Consider the following 19,237-nt stretch of genomic DNA (forward strand, 5'->3'; position numbering starts at 1 on the left):
TGCTGCCCAACCCCGCACCTACAGCCCCCGCCACGCGGGCACCCCGAGCGCCCTGCCCGGCTCCGTGCCGCCCCGCTGGCAGCCCATGGTCCCGCCGCCGTCCGCCGCGCTCAGAGCTCCCTGCGCTGCGCCCCGCCGAGCTCCAGGTGCTGCGTGGCCCCGTACATGGCTCCCGGCTCCCCGACCTGCGGGGACAGACAGAGGTGCGTGATCCGGCCCCGCTCCCGCTGCTCCCGCAGCTGGGGATGTCTCCCGCTGCCCCACGGAGCTCCCGGCCTCCGTGCACCCTCCCACCCTCCATCCCGCGTGGCCATCACCAAATGCAAAGAGACAGGCTTTGATCTCTGGCACTGCCTCCTCAGCACAAAGGGAGAAGGGAAAAAAAGAAACCCCTTTAGCATAAACACGTTACAAGTTCACAGCTCAAATCAAGCAGAAGAAGCCGTTAAAAATAGCTCTGCCTTGCTGGGACTCGGTGCCTCGTGTTTGGAGGGTGCTGAGAGCACAGCAGGATGGGACGGGCACAGCCCTGCGGCACAGGGAGCTCAGACGGGGGCACGGGTGGACCCCCTCCCCATCCTGCCATCACTGGCACACAGCTAAGCGTGGCTCCCTCTCCCCGAGCAGGGGGGGCACAATCCCTTCCGAGTCCTGCCCTGGCTGTGCCCCCACACCAGCATTGAGCCCCCGTGCCCATCCAGCTCTGCCCACACTAATTACCCACCACTGCCCGGCCCACTGCCCTGCTGGGGTACATGGCACCACGCAGCACCCTGTGGCACCACGCAGTGCCTGCATTCTGCGCCTGGCACCAGCAGCACCCACCTGCTCTGCAGCCAGAACAGCCCTGAGCCCCACAGAGGCCCACAGGGATGGGCTCTTTGCACTGCCCTGCCTGGTTCTCACTGTAATGGAGCAGCTGTCTCAGCATGGTGACCCGGAGCCCCTATGTGCCAGTCATCAGCTGATGGTGCCGGCTTCCATACACGTCCTGGGACCCAGCAGGAGCTCAGTGAGCACCCAGCCGTGCCCAAGCAGTGCAGGTGCCACACACACTGCACGTCTCCGCACCCCTCACTGCTGCCCCTCGCCCAGCACTCTTAGGATGCTGCTCCATGCACCACCTGCTGCTTTCAAGCCATGCTGACACTGGAGGTGTTTGTGAGGCAGGAGGTGATGGGGCATCTCATTGGTATGGATGGCAACGGGCTGAGCTGGGGAGCAGGATCATGGCTGCACAGGGCTGGTGTGAGACAGGGAGGAGTGTCCCCGTGCTCACCCCTGGTCTGGGAGGCTGAGCGGGATCGGGCAGACCCGCTGGGACCACAGGACCCGCTCCAGCCCCACGGTGTAGGAGTAGTGTCCAGTGACAGCCGTGCCAGTGCTCTGCCACCAAGTGCATCTCCTGTATAGACACGTGGACACATCCCTGTGCTGCACCAACCTGCTGCACGTGGGCCAGCACCAGCACAGAGGACGGAGTGCCTGGAGGGTGCCAGGAGCTCCCACAGCCCAGCACAGGGCAGGAGCACTGAGGGCACGATTCGGGCACTGTGGACACACACGGCCCTGCAAACCCACGGTGTGGGCACAGAACAACCCCAGCAGCTCCGCTGCCCACGCAGCCAAGGCGGTGCTGTCAGTCAGCAGCACTCTGCCGAGACACCCCGCGCCTCTGAACTGAGCACCGCTGGAGATCTGAAGCACGGCACAAGGACAAAGAGAAAGCCGATAAATTATACATGTGCTGACTGCGTTTGGAGAACAGTTCTGAGGCTGTCAGACACCAAAAGCTTGGACCCTCCCGCTCGTCCTTCTGCATATGCATTACGGTACGGTCAGGTTTAGTGCTGCGCTCAGGCGCTGCTTCTGGCACTCCTGCATCTCCCTCTGCTCATAATGAGTCCTGCTGGGGGACTGAACCTGGACCATGCAACCAAGAGGCTGCTGCATCTCACGGACCCCGTGTACCAGAGCTGAATATGAAGGAAACATTTCTGCCGACAGATCCAGCTGGAAGCACAGCTCCAGGGACATTTTGGATGCATAGAAAAGGCCACTGGGAGAGGCTGTGCAGGAAGCGCAGGCACCCAGCGCTCAGCACATCGGGGCTCTCCAGCTGCTCTCTTCCAGCATGTTTGCATGGAGATGGTGCTCAGGCCCACGCACGCTGATGCATCGTACCCCACCTGCCTTCCTGCGCCCACAGCTCTTGCACCAAGGCACCCTATGCGAGACCTGAGCTCCCAGACAGAGGGCACAGGAGTAGAAGTGTCCCTTGTTAATGTCAGAACAAGGTTCGGACAGCTCTGTTCCTTGAACAACACGGTGGAGCCTTTTTGGGGTCCTAAAACCACATCAGCCAGGGAGGGCCGGGGCTGCAGCTGTTCCAGCAGTTTGTCTCTGCAGGAAGACAGCCAGGACCAGGAGAACGGGCAGATGGGAGGGGACAGCTGAAGGATGAGAGCTGCACGGTGGCTGAGCTGTCCTCAGGCGCCCTGTGCCTGCAGCCCTCCAGCAGTCCCTGCTCCAGAGTGAGCGTGGGGCTGCTCACACCATCAGCCCAACCCCATGCCCAGCACACACGGGCACAATGGTGTCAAACCCTCAGGCTGCACAGTGCTCAAAGCTGCAACAGGAGGCAGAGAGGACTGAGCCATCCCAGCGCTCTGCTTCTGTCCATGCACTGTAGGCATGGTGCACAAGGGGTTGGGAGTCCCCTTGTTTGGAGTTCAGCTGAGCCAGCAGAGCTGTGCTGCAGAGGGCAGGCTGGCTGTGCCTGCTTGTCCAACGGGACCGATGTGCACAAACATGGAGCAGCCACACTCCTGGAGGTGAGGCACCACCGGAGCCATGGGCACAGCAGAGCAACCCAGCAGGGAAGCCTCGGTGCCACAGGGCCTTCTCCTCTCCTAGATCCAGGTGTGATGGTGGCCAAATCCAGACCTCGGGAGAGCCCCAGTGCTGTGGGATGATGCACCAGAGGAGCTTGGGGACAACTAGTGCAGCACCACCGAGGGCAGCAGTGGGATGTGCTCAGAGCCTGACTAATGACAGCTGAAGCACAGCAGTGCACACCGGCCATGCCAGCCAGCACGGGGCTCTGGGAAACATGGTTCATCAAACCCATTTGCTGCCTGTTTTGATGAGGCTCCAAGTTTGGTCAGTGAAGGTAAAAGCCTGGATGGAACAGACCTAGATCTCTGTAAGGCATTTGACATTTTCATGGAGAAACCAGAAAGACATGAAAGCAATGTGCCACGCATTAAATGGATTAAAGCCAGGCTAACCAGCGTGTCTCAAGACATAACCATCCAGCACTCAGCACCAACCAGCTGTGCTGCTGGCTGGGTCCTGCAGAGGGGCATTGGGCCCCACAGTGATGCTGGAGTCAGTGACCTCGAAGAGGAAAATCACTGGCAGTATTTGTGGATGATGCGAAGACTGAAAGAAGGATAAGGAATGAAAATGACAAATACGGTATCGTGTGGGTATCCAGGAAAGAGCGCTGCAAGAAAGGAGTCTCAGCAGTGGGAAGCAGCTCTGCTCTGCAGCCACACAGGTAAAGTGCAACAACTGTGCCTAAGAGCCAGAGGTCATCGCTTCCAGATGGGGAAGGACCTTCCTGAAAGGTGAGGCCATTTGGTGCCAGAGCAACTTGGACAAGATTCAGGTGGTGATGGATGCTCTCCTGACAATTATTTAAGGTCTGAGTGTTTTCCTCCCCTTGTTCAATTACAAGCAGTAGATCATATCAAGTGATTTATGGACAAAACCAGATGACGCCACCATAATGCAATAAATGACAGGAGCACCTCAGCGTGGGCTCTGGCTCCACAGGATGCTCAGGGCAGTAGGGTTAGGTGCCCCATGGGCTCACTGGCACCTGGAGCCACGGAGGCATTGGGTTTGGGGTCCCCATCTCCTGGCCACCACCACCAACAAACTGCAGCACTGGATCCCACCCTGCAGTCTCACTGCCTGGCACACCGAGGGTCCCCACTGCCCGGTGCCACCCTGCCTGGTACACTGTGGGTCCCAGCTCCCGGCTCCTCAGGTAGGACACCAGGGACAGGACACCCTGCCAGCCCTGCTGGGGGCCCTTCTGCACCCATCCTCCACCTCCTCCTCCTGGCGATGTCTGTGGAAGAAGGAAAACCAGAGCAGACACATAAATCTTCTCCTCAAGACGCAGGAAGCCAGGAGATTAGATTTATGAGAGAGGAAATCATCTACTTCTGGAGCTGCAGAGGAGAGCAGCTAATTACCCGCCTCTACTACAGGGTGCGATGGCTCCTCCTGGGACGGAGCCTTTGCTGCCCCTGAGCTCAGACGTGGCACAAGGTGGGAGGCAGCGTGGGAGGAGGTGTGTGCTCGCAGCCGATGGCCGGGCAGCAGCCAGGTGCACAGCGCTCAGCAGCAGGACCTCGTCCCAACTTGGCTCCACGAGGACTCGGTGTGTTTGTGCTCAGCACGGAGCATCCACGGGACTCGAGGGCGGATGACGGAGCGTTGATCAGCAGTGCCAGCACACAGCTCCTCACAACGGCAGCCAGCACAAAGCCAGCACATGCCCTGCCCTCACAGCTGCTCTTGGAGGCCCTTCCCTCACCCCACGTTTGGAGGCACGCAGACCTGGTTTCCTGCAGGCACTTCATCACGGCCACTTTATCCCCCCATCTGTGCCTGGGTCAGTGCTGTGTGCTCTGTTGAGCTCTGCTCCTGCTCAGCACAGAGCCCTCGTGTGCCACATCCCGCCCTGCTGTGCTCTCACAGTGGGGGCACTCACCCCTCCATGGCAATGGGTCCCACGTCCCATCGCTCCCATTAACCCCCACCTGCAGCATTCACAGCATCATCTCACATGCTGCTCCTGCACCTCGCAGCCCAACCAAAACACTGTCAGTCTGAGGACAGCCGCAGGATGCTGCGATGGAGCCACACACCAGCACAGCCAACACCACGCGGGCGCTGTGGAGGAGCCCCACCAGCACAGAGGTCCCTTTTTGGCTGCAGGTGCCTGGTGGAAATGGCAGCTCATATGAGCAGAGGGATCTGCGTGCATCCATCTTTATTTAGGTCACTGGCTGAAGGGCCTTGCAGGAAAATGAGTCACATTCCCCACCCCGGGGCCTGGAGGAGGCAGGTTCTCCCTTTGCCCCGGTGCCTCTCGCAGGGTCCTGCAACCCGTGCACAGAGATTGGAGCCAACCGACCAGGGAAGAGGCAGAAACATCCTCCCAGCACCTCCTGTCATCACAATATTGCACTGCTTCTTTCAACCTCCTACACATGGGTGCAGTTGGACAGGGACGCAGCACAGCCTGGAGACGCAGCAACATACAAAGGCTTTGCAGGAGGTTGTTAGGAGCCCACAGAGGCCAAATTGTTCTGTCTCCAGCGCTAACACAGCCATCATGGCAGCAGTGCTGGTGCCCCCACTGGGAGGTGTGGAGGCAGCGACCTGCCCAGAGGAGCACAGAGGAGCACAGACCCCACAGACAGCGCGTGTGGAGCGGGGAGAGGGGAGGAGGCGGCTTCCCATCCCAAGGCTGCGCTTGATAAGAGCATCGCTGCAGCACTGCTTGGCTGCCTCTCCTGGGGGGTATGGAAGAGCAAGGGACGGCGTGGCTGCTGCCTTCCCAGCACATGGTGTGGGCAATGTGATGTTCCTCGGAGTCCCAGACACAGCCCGTGCAGGTACAGGGATGTGGGGAATCACCTGATTCACCTGGCTGGGGGTCCTGCAGGCCGGGCCAGTGCTGCCCCAAAGTAATTACAGGACAAATGAAATAGGACGTGGCCTGAAGGCTCGTGGTCATGGGAGGCTCAGTGCCCCACGAAGCATCTCACAGCTTCCATGGAGGGAAGTGTTGCCCGTCACAGAGCCGGGCTGGGGCTGCATCTGGAGCCACAGCATCACCAGCAGCCTGCAGGCTGGGGAGCCCCGCAGCCAGGGCTGGGATGTGCTCCTCTGCATGCCAGGATGTTCTCAGAGCCTCACACTGTCTGCACAGCGCATTTCTGGAAGAAGCTGGGAAGGTTCTGCCCAGCATTTGCAGGCAGACGCTCGCAGCGCTGTGTCTTTGTGCCTTTGTGCCTTTGTGCCTTTGTGCATTCCTGTCCAGGGGGGCTCAGCCCCACGGCTGGGTGCGTGACCCCATTGCAGCTCTGAGCGCACAGCCCTGCATGGAGCAGTGCCCCATCCCACACACAGGCTGCAGCCCCAAGAGCCGCCGCTGCTGTGCGGGCAGTGGGAGCTGAGGCTGCTGCGGCTGCAGCTCCCATCACCGGTGCGGAGAACATTGTCTCAGAATACAAATTCCTGCCTTTAAGTGGATTTCCATTGCCATCCAGCAGCACACCCCCCCTCCCCCTATTTATCTTTATGTGCCTTAGACAACACTCACTGCCACGGGAATCTGGGAATTAGTGTCTTTCTGCGCCGTGTGCCTCAGTTTCCCCACCCGTAATACAGCCAGGATGATCCGGATCATGGCTGATCGTGGCTCTAAGCACACGAGCCACTCAGTGTCCAGAAGCACTGGTTATGACTGAAGCATTGTTACTACAGATGGAAATGAACCCACTCATTATTTGTGGCCTCTGAGCACTACCATACTATTAAGCAATTATAATAATTATAATTCATCAAGAAGATAACCTCTGTCTAAAGGAGCTCCCGTCTTTAAACCTGTTCTGCCGCTCCGCATGCACTGCATGGATTCAGAGTGCAGCAGACACGACGCCCACCGGGAGCCGAGTGGGACCCCCACGCCGTGCCCAGCGCTGCCCGGAGCCGCTTCCTGTGCTCAGCGGGATGCAGGCGGGGCGTGGGGTCAGGGCGCAGCGGCATCCCCGGGCTCCAGGAGGGGCCCCCCCCGCAGGGCAGCGGTGCCGGGGGCTGGGGGCTGACACACCGCGCTCTGCAGCCACCCACCAGCCCCGTGCAGGCGCAGCGGCACAGCCGGCTCTCGGCCATCGCCCGTGCGCACCCACCTCGCTCTGACCGAACCTACGGCTCCGTGCAGACCCTCCGCTGACCCCCGCGGCCCCGCGAGGGGCTGCAGCCCCCGCTGCGCGATAAGGGGAACCGAGCAGCCCCCGGGCGCGCTGCCCTCACGTCTCACCCCGCCCGGTTGCTCACGCGAAGGCCTTGAGCTGAGCGCACGGCGCCGGGAGCTGCCGGGAGCAACGTGGGCTGCATCCCTCCCTCCCTCCTTCCCTCCCTCCGGCGCCGGCGGCCCGTCCCCGCGTCAGCGCGGCGTGCGGTCCCCGAAGTGACAGCGCCGGCATCGCGTGTGCGCGTGTCAAACGCAGCCGGCTCCGCTGACGGACGTGTCTGCTAACGAGGGGCAGCAGCGAGGCGGGCGCTGCCGGAGCCCCCCCCGCCCACGAGCCCCCCGGGGCCGTTCCGGGAGCGGCGTCGCCCCGCGCCTCCGGACGGCAGCGGGGAGGGGCTGCGGCGCGGGGCAGAGCCCGGGGGGCTCCGGCGCTTCTCACGCGGCGGATCCCAGCGCTGCGGATTCACCTGCCCCAGACACGCTCTACCGCCTCCACCGCGGCCGCGCGCCCCCCGGAGACCCCGCCCGGCACCTCCTGGGGAGCCCCGGCGGAGCGGAGGAGCCGCGGGGGTCCCTGACCCCAATGACACCCGCGGCTGCTCGGCGCCCAGCATCGCGCTGCTGCCGCGGGGAGAATCGGGCAACGCCACCCGCGCACCGCGGCTCCCCGCGAGCATCCCGGCTCCACGCGCCTCCGAGCACCGCGCCATCCCGCGCCGCTCCCGGGTCCCGGTCCCGGTCCCGGCCCTGCGATTACCGTAACGCTGCGGGGCTGCCGGCCCAGGGGTTCCCCGCACCACCCCGGCTCCCGCGCTGCGGGGCCGATCCCCGAGGGTTCGATCCCGGTCTCGGCCCGGCCGCCCTCCCCGAGCTCCCCGCTCCCAGCTCCGTACCTGGCGCTCGGCGGCGGCGGTGCAGGGCGGTGTGCGCGGAGCGCGGAGCGCGGCCGGGGCGGAGCCGCGCGGGCTCGCCGGTACCGGGAGGCGGAGCCGGAGGGGCGGGGCTGCAACGTGCCCGCCCGCTGGGAGATGCGGGCAGCCCCGCCGGACCCGCACCGGAGCAACGGCCGCACCGCGCGTGGGGACGCACCGCCGGCTGCACAGCCCCGCTCGGTGCGGGCAGCGCGCGCCGGGCGCGGCCTCGGTCCCGTCCTCGGTCCCGTCCTCGGTCCCGTCCCCGTGCGGCTCCCGCTGGTCGTGCCGCCGGACTTTGCTGTGTTGCCCCGTCACCTCCGACCTTCCGCCCGGGATCGCAGCCCTCGGCCTGTCCCAGCCCCGCAGCGCGGAGCCCCGGGAGCGGCGGGTGCCGGCACCGAGCGGGGCGGTGGGGAGCAGGAGGTGGGGAAGCGCCGTCGCGGGGCGGTCGGCAGGAGCTCGGCGTCCCTCGGCCATCACAAACCTCCTGCTCCGAGTCTGCCCAGAGCGCCGCCGTTGGGCCGAGTGGGCTCGGGGCGCTGCTGGGGAGTATTTGAGAGCTGAGTCCTTTGTGTCTGTGACCAGCGGTGGGTCTGTGGGCTGCTGCAAAGGTCAATGTGCTGCGCCAGGCTGCTGCCGGGTCCGCTCCCCACACACACAAACCATCTGCCAGCTGAACATCTGTATGTGCAGCAGCACGCGGCTGTGGCTCGCCAGTAATGTAATTTAAATGTAAATACAGCTCCCCTGAACAAGGTGTAGCAGGTTGTGCAGGGAGTTCACCTGGATCTAATTCCAGCTGCCACCGGAGCGGCTGCTTTCAGGTGGCTGAGCTGATCTCATCACATCCCAGGCACACGCTGCTCAGCAGAGCTGTTTCCTCCTGCCCTTCCTGGTTGTTGCTGTGGGGCTGTGCTGGCTCGGGTGGCCCTTCGCCCCAAGCTGCTGGTGGGTGACACTCACACTGTTGGGTGCATGAGAAATTCCCCCCACACCTCTATGAAGGTGTGAACTGCTGCTGCTTCCCGGTGCACAGCCTGGCACACACTGTGGCACTGCACATGTGGATGCTCAGGGATGTGGGTGGATTTATGGCACCCCCTGCTTCACCGCTGCTTACTCTGGAGGGGGCCTTGCCGGGGTGATGGCCACGCATATAGAGCAGAGCTCATCCCCAGCTCTGCTGCCGGCCTGTGCAGTTCCACGTGCATCTGCCGTGGCCGTGCTGTGTGCTGTCCTTCAGCTTCATGTCTGCAGCCTCACACTGATGCTAACAGGACTGGCATTCAAGGGGTTGTCATTCATCTGCTCCTCATGAGATCCCTGCTGAGCTGCCTCCATCCCCAGCTCCAGCCGCTCCTATCCCAGTGCTGTCCATAGCACTGAAGGGCCCACAGGCTGCTCAGGCCCTGCCTGACCCCCACACAGAGGCACATCGTGGGCACCTGGGCTGCTTTACGTTTCCCCACTGAGCGTGCTGCTCTCCCGGTGCCTTGTGGCACCCTGCAGCCAAACACCCTGAGCTCAGACCTGAGGCTGAGCAGGGCCCGTCTTCAGGGACTGGGAGCACCAGCCCTGCAGCTCTGGGGCTTCAGATGCTCAGTGCCCATCGGGGAGTTCCCAAGAGCTTTGTCCCGTCACCAAAGCTTCCTCTTAACAAGTTCATATTCAAAGCACTTTAAAGTCTGCTGCAGACTCAGATTTTACGTTAGAAGGATCATCAGTAATGGGCTGCACTAACAGCCTAAAGGGGAGATGAAAGAGTGGGGTGAGCAGCAGGTGGTCCCTGCTCTGCCAGCTGCTCCTCTCCTGACCCACGAACAATGCAGAGCAGAGATGAGCATGGCTGGCCCTGCTGTGCAGAATGGGAGTCCTGCTCCGTGTGCTGCTCCTGCCCTGCTCGCAGAGCACACAGAGCCACAGGCACACAGAGCAGGGCTGGAGCTAATGGCTCGGATTGGGGCTCTCACTAAAGGCAGCCTGGATACATTGGCCTGCAGAAAAAAAGCCATGAGCCACTTCTGCACTGTGCTTACATCCACATATTACTTAAAGTATCTTAAAATCCACAGGTTTATGCTATAACAAAAGTGTTAACTCTTCTGCCCATGTCCTCTGCTGCAGTGTAGTGGGTCTCATCTCTGTCCCACCCCACAAGTGGAGAAGGAGGAGCAGAGCTCAGGAGAGCTGTGGGGCAGGCAGGGCTACCAGGGCAGCAGAGCCTCGGGGGGAGGGGCAGGTACACAGCCCCCCTGGTGCCAGCCCCGCAGCCCCTGACCCTGCTGCTCTCTGCCAGAGTCACTACGTGGCGTGCATGGCCGCCATCCTGAGCCAGATGGACGCAGACCATTACCACTCCTACATCCAGGCCTTCCCCTCCCGGCCTGAGCTGATGGTGAGTGCCCCCCGTGCAGTGTGAGCAGCCACCCTGCACTCGTGTTATCACCCTGCACTCGTGTCATCACCCTGCTGCCTGCACCTCCTGCACCGCTGGGTGCTCCCAGCCCTGCTGCTCAGCACAGCACTGCAGCAGGAGGGCTTCATGGCTGTGCCTCAGCCTCTGACAGCTCCTCCTCCTCACAGGACTTCCTCATGGAGACTTTCATCCTCTTCAAGGACCTCATTGGCAAGATGGTGTACCCCTCGGACTGGATGGTGATGAACATGGTGCAGAACCGGTGAGGAGCCCTGGGCTGGGAGGGACTCACAGTGGGGTCTGGGGCCATGGCCTGGGATGCATGGCCCCGTGTTGGGCTGCCCCATGTGGGCAGAGGGATGAGAGGTCGTGGGGGTGTGAGCAGGAGCACGTGGTGAGCCCCAACCCCAGAGCCCCAGGCCTCACCCCACCATGGCAGGGGCTGCCAGCCTTGCCCCCCCCCTGCTGTGGGCTGTAGGCTGTGGGCTGTGGGCTCCCTCTGCTCAGCACCCACCCCGCTCCTGCAGGGAGTTCCTGCGTGCCATCAACCAATTTGCCACCACCCTGACAGAGATGTTCCTGAGCAGCAGCAGCTTCGAGCTGCAGGTGAGGGGACGCCGTCCCAGCCCTGATGGGGGTGGCAGGGATGTGCTGGGCTCTGTGCCACCCTGCCTGGCATTTGTCCCTGTGTTCTCAATGCAGCTTTGGAACAACTATTTCCACCTGGCCGTGGCTTTCCTCACCCAGGACTCGCTGCAGCTGGAGAACTTCTCGCAGGCCAAGCGCGCTGCCATCCTGGCCAAGTGAGTGCCCCCCCCCCTCAGGTCAGGGCTCCAGCCCCCGCCCCAGCTGTGCCTGCAGATGGGGATTCTGGGTCCTGCTGTGCTGGGGCTCCTGGCCTGGAAGCTGTGCCATGGGCTGTGCCCATGGTGTGATCCTAAACCGACACCATCCTGGAAGGTATGGGGACATGAGAGGCAAGATTGGAGCCGCCATCCGGGACATGTGGTACAAGCTAGGTGAGCTGTGGTGCTACCAGCAAGGAGGAGGAGGCTTGGACAGTGCCTGCAGCCTGGTGTCCATCAGCATGGGCCCCAGAATGGGTGCTGGGGACTGAGATTACTGGTGTGGGGCACGGGAGCCTGTGGGTGTGTACCCTGTGGGGTGTGTACCCTGTGGGGTGTGTACCCTGTGGGGTGTGTACCCTGTGGGTGTGTACCCTGTGGGGTGTGTACCCTGTGGGTGTGTACCCTGTGGGGTGTGTACCCTGTGGGGTGTGTACCCTGTGGGGTGTGTACCCTGTGGGTGTGTACCCTGTAGGATGCTGTGGGATGTGCTGACCCATGGTGCTGAGTTCACTTTCCCAGCTGCAGCCTCTGCCCAGTATGCAGTAAGAGGCATGGACTGGGGAAGTGCTGCTGAAGCTGCACTGGGCTGCAGACCTCTGCTGCCACCACTCCTCAGCCTCTTGCATGCATTGCTGCCTGTTCCCGTGTGTCCCAGCCCTTCCTGCTGTCCCCAGGCCACCACAAGATCGAGTTCATCCCAGGCATGGTGGGCCCCATCCTGGAGATGACCCTTGTGCCGGAGCTGGAGCTGCGCAAGTCCACCATCCCCATCTTCTTTGACATGATGCTCTGCGAGTACCAGCTGACCGCCAGCTTCAGCCGGGTGAGCAACAGAGCTGGGCTGAGGAGGGAGGGGGATGTGAGGGTCCTACCTGTCATGGAGTGACCACCCCTATGGAGTGGGGGGAGGCACCGCTTGTCCCCATTCCCTTCCCCCTGTGTGCTCCTGGGGTGTGGGCTGAAGCAGGGAGGGATGGGGACAAGGGAGATGGATGAGGGACAGAGATGAGGGACAGTGATGAGGGATGTGGAGCTGGTGGGGCCATGGAGTATCAGGGAGTCTCAGAGCGATGCCAAGCATTTCCCAGGGACCAGCAGGCCGTACACACTCAGCAGGTCCCAGCACTGGCTGGAAACAAGAGTACAGCAGTAGGGGAGAGGTCTGTGCAAACTTCCTGCATTGCCACTCTCATTCCAAGCTGCTGTGAGCTTTCCTTGTGCAAAAGGCTTTTCCACCCTGTGGGTTGTCTGTGGATGGAGGGCTGGGATCTTTCAGAGCCCCGTGGACCCAGCAGCAGCAGCAGATCCTGCCCATTGTCCACACTGGAGACTGTAGCTCGGAGGACCCAAGAGCTCTGCAGGCGTCATCTCCACAGCAGCCCATGCAGCCCAGGGCTGGGGAGATGCTGTCCATCACTCAGGGGATGTGCAGACCCAGAGGACTCAGTGCAGAGCTGAGGGGCACTGGACATCAGACGTGGCCCAGAACCCCCGTGTCCTGTGCTGCACACACTGCAGGACCTGCCAGGCTTTGTGGTCCAGCTGGTGCACCTAGAGCACAAACCCCATGGATCTCAAGGCTGAGCATCTGCTGGGAGGTGGGAGGGCCCCAGGCACAGGTGGCTTTAAGAGACACAGAGCACGGCCCAGTGATCTCTGGGCAGCTGGGCTGCAGGATACGGCCCTTCCTGCAGAAGCTGCGTCGGTCATCCAGGCTACTGGGACGTGGCAGGAGCAGGACGGGGACCTGGGGAGCAACGGGGGATGTGTCCGAGCAGGGGAATGGGGCTGTCCAGGTGGGGCGGGAGGATGGTCAGCAGGAGCAGAGCCCGGGCTGCTGCCGGGGCTGCCATGAACCTTCCTGCAGCGCCTGCTACCCCGTGTCCCGTGGAACTGCAGCTATGGCAGCCGGGGGCTGAGCTCGGCGCGTCCTGAGCTGCGCTCACGTTCATCTCTCTGCAGTTTGAGGATGAGATCTTGCGTAAGCTCGACAGCGAGGTGGAGGGCGGCCGGGGCGACGAGCAGTACAAGCAGCTCTTTGAAAGCATGTGAGCATGCAATGCCAAACTGTTCCCTTCCTCCGGGCATCGCCCTGCTTTGTGCCCTGCCCCTGCACAGCCGAATCTCAGCCGTCCTGCTCCTCCCTGCTGTGCTTTGGCCCAGCACAGCTCCCAGGGCTGGGTCTGCGAGGATGAGGCTGTGCCCAGGGAGCACCATGTGCCCCACGCTGCCCATCACAGCCTGCTCCGAGCCTCACGGCACTGGGGAGCAGCACAGGGGCTGCTGTCACTGCTGGCCTGGCGCTGCTTTTTGTCCTTTACTGGGATAATCCTGACTCCAGCACCTCAGGGCAGCTGGGCTGGGTCGGTGTGGAGCCCATCGTGCAGCCCATGGTCCCTGTGCTCCACAGCCTGCTCAGCTGCTGCCGGGCACACCCTGAGCTGTGCCGGCCTGGGGAGAACTTCGTGGCGCTGGTGACGGGGCTGCTGGAGCGGCTGCTCGACTACCGGGCGGTGATGAACGATGAGAACAAAACCTACAGCATGAGCTGCACCGTCAACCTCCTGGTGAGCGCCTGCACCACGTCCCCACACCTGTGGGCCTGCAGCACCAACACGCAGCACAGTGGGGTGTGCGGGGTGCCGGGCTGCTGTCCCAGCTGGGTGGCACCGCGCTGCCCTGCGCTGCCCAGCCGCCCTGTGCCCGTGTGGGACGGGTCGTGGGGGCAGCACGACTCAGGGTTGGGGATGGTGGGGGCTGCAGGGTGAGCCCCTTCCTGGGGCTGCCTCAATGCTTGTTCCTCCCCAGAACTTCTACAAGGAGATCGACCGCCAGGCCATGTACATCAGGTGAGCGCTGCCTCATCCAGACCCCCACATGATCAGCGTATCCAGGCCCTGCTGTGGGCACTGGGGTACAGCCCAGCATGGGAAGGTGCCGGCACCATCCAGGAGAATCCCCAGCCCTGAGCTGCCCCCACCCCAGCTGCCATCACCCTGCATGGGGCAGGGATGGAGCAGGAGGCTGGTGCCAGATCCCCCCCCAGCACCACGTCCGACACACCTCGCCCTGCCCCCCAGGTACCTGTACAAGCTGAAGGACCTGCACATCAGCTATGAGAACTACACAGAGGGCGCCTACACGCTGCTGCTGCACGCACGGCTCCTCAAGGTGAGGCATGGTGGGGGGCACAGCGCACCCCATGGCTCAGTGTGACACATGGCATTTCTGCTGCCCCACACAGTGGTCCGATGAGGCGAACACAGCCCCCATGCAGGGCCTGCACAGCCCCAGCCTGCACACCCAGCGCCAGCTGAAGGAGGCTCTGTACAACCAGATCGTCAACTACTTCGACCAAGGCAAGGTGAGCGCAGCCCCCTGCAGCGCAACACACAGGACCCAGCTCCTCCCACCGCTGCCTTCTGCCTTGAGCCCCCACTTTGGCACCACTCACTGTCCCCATCGCTGCGATGGGGCCAGAGCTGCCTTGAGCTTGGCAGGTTGCAAAGACCCTGCGCTGGGCAGTTCATCCCTGCAGCCACTCCGACTCCCTGCTGCCAGTTCTGCTCTTACTTCTGGGGAGATGCCCCAGAGAGGGGCTGGGCTGTGGGGGCCTGGCAGGGGGCTGCAGACATCAGGCAGTGATCCCTGCAGCCCTCCAGGGGCCCGTCCTGCTCCTCGCACAGCAATGAGGCTGCAGGAGCTCAGCAGGACGAGCAGAGTCCCCTGCGGGCACCCAGCCCCCTAGTGCCCTGCTCACCCTGCACCGTGACCCCTCCGTGCAGATGTGGGAGGAGGCCATTCATATCTGCAAGGAGCTGGCAGAGCAGTACGAGAGCGAGATCTTTGACTATGAGATGCTGAGCAAGATCCTGGTGAGTGCCGCCCAGTCTGGGCCGGGTAGCGGGGCGGAGTGGGGCTGAGGGCTCTGCACGGTGCGTTTCGAGCCATGGGGCAGAGCGGGGGCTGTGTGGCTCCTGCCCCCCCCAGCGCTCCGCCTCCCCCTGCAGCAGCGAGAAGCCAAATTCTATGAGAAGATCCTGAAGGTGCTGCGTCCCAGCCCGGATTACTTCGCTGTCGGCTACTACGGGCAAGGCTTCCCCACCTTCCTGCGGGTGAGAGGCACCTGCTGCTGCCTGCAGCCCTCACTGCTGCTGTGTGCTGTGCTGTGTGCTGTGTGCTGTGCTGTGTGCTGTGTGCTGTGTGCTGTGCTGTGTGCTGTGTGCTGTGTGCTGTGCTGTGTGCTGTGCTGTGTGCTGTGTGCAGCTCAGCCCAGCAGCTGTGACCATCTCAGCTCATCTCCTGTGAGCTCACCCCATCGTGCCTTCGGGTGCAGCACTTATGGAATGGAAACACGGGAACCGGCGATTCCCTGTAAAAACTGATGGGGGGGCCCTGTGTGTTGCTCCTGCACACAGGGACGCGGTACCTGCGGGGCTCCCGTCCCAGAGCACTGCGCTGTGCTCCGCCTGCAGCACCCGGCTGCACCACGTCCCACTTGGGGCGCGGAGGCAGATGGACGCCGTGCCCTGTGTGTGCGCAGGGATGTGTCTGTGCTGACTGCGCTGCTTACAAATGCAGCTGGGAACCTCCCGGAGCTTCTCTTCAGAGCCCCACATCCCGCTGGTTCATTGATCCTTGTGCTGCTGGGCTCGGGGAGGGCTGTTCCAATAAGGGGTTCCCCCTCGGTCTCACCGCCACGACCCCCGCGGCGCTCAGAGCTCACAGCGCCCTGCGACGCGCCGCCCCTTCCCCCGCAGAACAAAGTCTTCATCTACCGCGGCAAAGAGTACGAGCGCCGGGAGGACTTCGAGATGCGGCTGCTCAGCCCCTTCCCCAACGCCGAGAAGCTGCAAACTACGTCCCCGCCCGGCCCCGACATCACGGAGTCCCCGGGGCAGTGTATCCTCGCAGCGTGCGGATCACGGGCAGGGCTGGTTGGGGGGGTTGTTCCCTGACCCCGCGGGTCCCCCACATCCCCGGGGTCCCTCTCCCCCCGCAGCCCCGCGGTCCGTGCTCGAGGCTCCTTCACTCCCGCAGACATTCAGTGCTTCACTGTGCAGCCGGTGGAGGAGCCCAGGATCCGGCTAAGGGACCGCAGCATCCCCGAGCAGATCACCAAGTGCGTGTCCCTGCGGTGGTGGGTCACTGCCCGGGGTGGGGGCGTCCCCTCTGCAGGCAGCCCATCCTCTGCCCCTTCTCTCCTGCAGTTTCTACAAAGCCAACCACGTCCAGAAGTTCAGCTACTCACGGCCCTTCAAGAAAGGCCCAAAGGACCCAGACAACGAATTTGCAGTGAGTGCTGATGAGGACCCCGGGGTGGGGGTGGGCAGAGCTGCAGGGTCCCATGGGGCACCGGGTCTGCAGAGGGGGGCGATGCAGAGAGACCCGACAGGGTGCTGGGGTGGCAAAGGCAGCAGTGGGAGGGAGGGACACTGGAGTGACGGGAGCTGTGGGGCTGATGGTGTCCTGCCTGCAGAACATGTGGATCGAGCGGACCACCTTCGTGACAGCCTACCCACTGCCCGGCATCCTGCGCTGGTTTGCAGTGACCTCCACCAGCACGGTGAGGAGGGGCTGGGGGGGGGGGGATCTGCTGGTACTTGGCCCTGGGCTGCCCCTGTCCACTCAGCAGCTCCATGTGGGGGTCCCACACTGCAGTTGGGGGGGGGTGGGCATAGCTGAGGGTTTGGGTGCTGCAGCACAGCTCTGGTGACAGCCCTGCTGCAAAGTGCTGTACAGCAGCACTGCCACACCTGCCTGTGCCCAGACCATGTGTGCTGCTGCTGCTGCAGTGTCATGGCATTCACTTGGCTGCCCCTCCATTGCGCTGCTGCTGTCACACAGCCCTGTGAGGCTGTGGTCCCTCCTGCATGGCACTGACCAGGCAGACAGACCAGAGTCAGGGAGCAGAACGATGCGTCCCCATAGGCCTCAACTTGGCTCCATGCAGATGTCCCATGGGTTCAAGCGTGTCCTGGGCACAGGGGATGGGGAGGAATCCAAGCAGGATGGACAGTGCTCTTTGCCAAGCAGCTGCTGATCCCCCTCCCCCGGCACAGACCACCATCTCCCCCCTGGAGAACGCCATAGAGACCATGATGAAAACAAATGAGAAGATTCTGAGTGAGATCAACCGGCACCAGAACGACCCCGGCCTGCCCATCAACCCGCTCTCCATGCTGCTCAATGGCATCGTGGATCCTGCTGTCATGGGCGGCTTCGCCAAGTATGAGACGGTGAGGCTGCGCTGCACCAGGGCTGGGACTCACAGCGTGGGGAGCAGACTGTGGGGCACTGCTCCTTGCCCTGCCCCGAGCACGGCAGCCATCAGGGCACTGAGCAGCTCGTGCAGGCTTTCTTCCAGGAGCCGTACGTGCAGGAGCACCCCGAGGACCAGGGCAACATCGAGAGGCTGAAGGACCTGATTGCCTGGCAGGTGCTGCCCGCAGCGCCCCCCCCCCAGCCCCGTGGGAGCCCCGTGACCCCCTGCAGCCCACGGGGAGCCCAGGCAACGCCGTCCTCCCCGTCCTGCAGATCCCGCTGCTGTCAGAGGGAATCCGGATCCACGGGCAGAAGGTGACGGAGGATCTGCGGCCCTTCCACGAGCGCATGGAGCAGTGCTTCGTGCAGCTGCGGGCCAAGGTGGAGAGCCAGTACGGGGTGCGGGAGATGGTGAGTGCTGGGCGGTGAGCGGGGCAGGGCAGCGCGCGGGGCGGAGCTCAGGGTCCCCGCACGGCCCTGCTGTGGGGTGGGGGCCCATGGCCAGGACGGGCAGGGAGGGCGCTGCTGACCGAGGAGGAGCAGCGGGGGCTCAATGCCGTCACCCCTCCCGGCTCCTCCTCCCCCTGTGCTCCCAGATCTCCTTCGAGGACCGGCGGAGCGGACGACCCCGGTCTGTGACCTGGGGACCAGACTGGGAGCGGCTGAGCCGTGTCAGAGACAGGCGAGTGCGGCGGGGTGGCACCACCCTCATCCCCACACCCCGGAGCCACCCATCCCCCTGTGCCCCGGGCACTTCCCTCCCACCCGCCCCATTCCGAAGCCCCGTTTCCCTGTCTGGTGTTTTACGCCAAGCCCCATCTCTGCGTCCATCCATCGCGGTGGCTCCGTCCAGTGGCAGGACACGGAGCAGAGACACCCACGTGCAGCCCCGGGTTTACGTAGCTCCGCTGCCACCTTTGTCACTCACACCCGTTCCGGGGGGTCCCCGCTGAGCTTTGCCGTGGGCTCCGCCCGGTGCGCGGCACAGCCCCGCTCCCCACCGCTCACCAGTCGCAGTTGCTCTGCAGCGTGGAGGCATCTCCGACCCCGAAGCCCCCCCCGCGGAGCGCCGAGGGCGAGCGCAGGGAGAGCCGCTCCAGCACGTTCTTCTCGTACCGCCGGCCGGAGCCGCCGGAGCCAAAGGTGATGCGGGGACACCGCCCCGCACGGCCCCGCTCGGGGTCTGCGGCCGATGGTGAAGAGCGGCGCTGGGGCTGGGGGGAAACAAGGCCCGGAGCTGGAGAGCACCGCGACCAGCACCGCGACCAGCATCGCTGCTGGGAGCTGCAGCCCGGCGGCGGCACGGTGAGCTGACGCCTTTTCCTGCCCCCAGGTCGACAGGCGGAGACATTCCCGCAGCGTGAGCGAGAGCGGCCCGGGCAGCCCCGACGGGAAGCAGCCGCCCCCGAGCCGCGATTCGGCGGGCGCTCAGCCCGGCCCCGCAGGTACCCGCAGCCCCCGAGCCCCGCAGCCCCCGCATCTCCCGGCACCGCGCGGGATGCGCCCGGCCCGGCCCGACCCGACCCGACCCGCCCCCTCCGCGCAGCGCCGTCCCCGACCGGGTTCAGCGGCCGCGTGAAGAGCGCCAGCAAAGCGCCCCCGCTGCCGCGCCGGATCAGCCCCGCGGTGTACGAGACCTTCCTGGAGGGGAGCGATGCTGCCAACGGGGGAAAGGTACCGCCCGGCCCCACCGCCCCGCCCGTGTGTGACCGCCCGTGTGTGACCGCCCGTG

General features: G+C 63.7%; 1 protein-coding gene across 1 annotated transcript in view; it reads left to right on the forward strand.

Moving 5' to 3' along the window:
• The window catches only part of LOC107306830 (dedicator of cytokinesis protein 2-like), a 53,553-nt gene that overhangs the window by 33,893 nt on the left and 423 nt on the right, over positions 1-19,237 (forward strand). Inside the window, exons 29-52 of the mRNA XM_015850190.3 lie at positions 10,274-10,372; positions 10,561-10,655; positions 10,921-10,999; positions 11,096-11,196; positions 11,354-11,412; positions 11,916-12,064; positions 13,204-13,289; positions 13,652-13,808; positions 14,050-14,090; positions 14,322-14,412; positions 14,486-14,605; positions 15,027-15,116; positions 15,252-15,356; positions 16,002-16,143; positions 16,282-16,363; positions 16,452-16,536; positions 16,721-16,807; positions 17,304-17,480; positions 17,597-17,680; positions 17,779-17,916; positions 18,102-18,187; positions 18,534-18,648; positions 18,839-18,950; positions 19,052-19,179. Of these exons, the coding sequence (XP_015705676.2) occupies positions 10,274-10,372; positions 10,561-10,655; positions 10,921-10,999; positions 11,096-11,196; positions 11,354-11,412; positions 11,916-12,064; positions 13,204-13,289; positions 13,652-13,808; positions 14,050-14,090; positions 14,322-14,412; positions 14,486-14,605; positions 15,027-15,116; positions 15,252-15,356; positions 16,002-16,143; positions 16,282-16,363; positions 16,452-16,536; positions 16,721-16,807; positions 17,304-17,480; positions 17,597-17,680; positions 17,779-17,916; positions 18,102-18,187; positions 18,534-18,648; positions 18,839-18,950; positions 19,052-19,179 (2,508 nt within the window). The remainder of the gene's footprint in view (positions 1-10,273; positions 10,373-10,560; positions 10,656-10,920; positions 11,000-11,095; positions 11,197-11,353; positions 11,413-11,915; positions 12,065-13,203; positions 13,290-13,651; positions 13,809-14,049; positions 14,091-14,321; positions 14,413-14,485; positions 14,606-15,026; positions 15,117-15,251; positions 15,357-16,001; positions 16,144-16,281; positions 16,364-16,451; positions 16,537-16,720; positions 16,808-17,303; positions 17,481-17,596; positions 17,681-17,778; positions 17,917-18,101; positions 18,188-18,533; positions 18,649-18,838; positions 18,951-19,051; positions 19,180-19,237) is intronic.

The sequence above is a fragment of the Coturnix japonica genome, chromosome 4 (assembly GCF_054131305.1).
Source record: "Coturnix japonica strain WE chromosome 4, WE-NBRP24, whole genome shotgun sequence".
Classification (NCBI taxonomy): domain Eukaryota; kingdom Metazoa; phylum Chordata; class Aves; order Galliformes; family Phasianidae; genus Coturnix; species Coturnix japonica.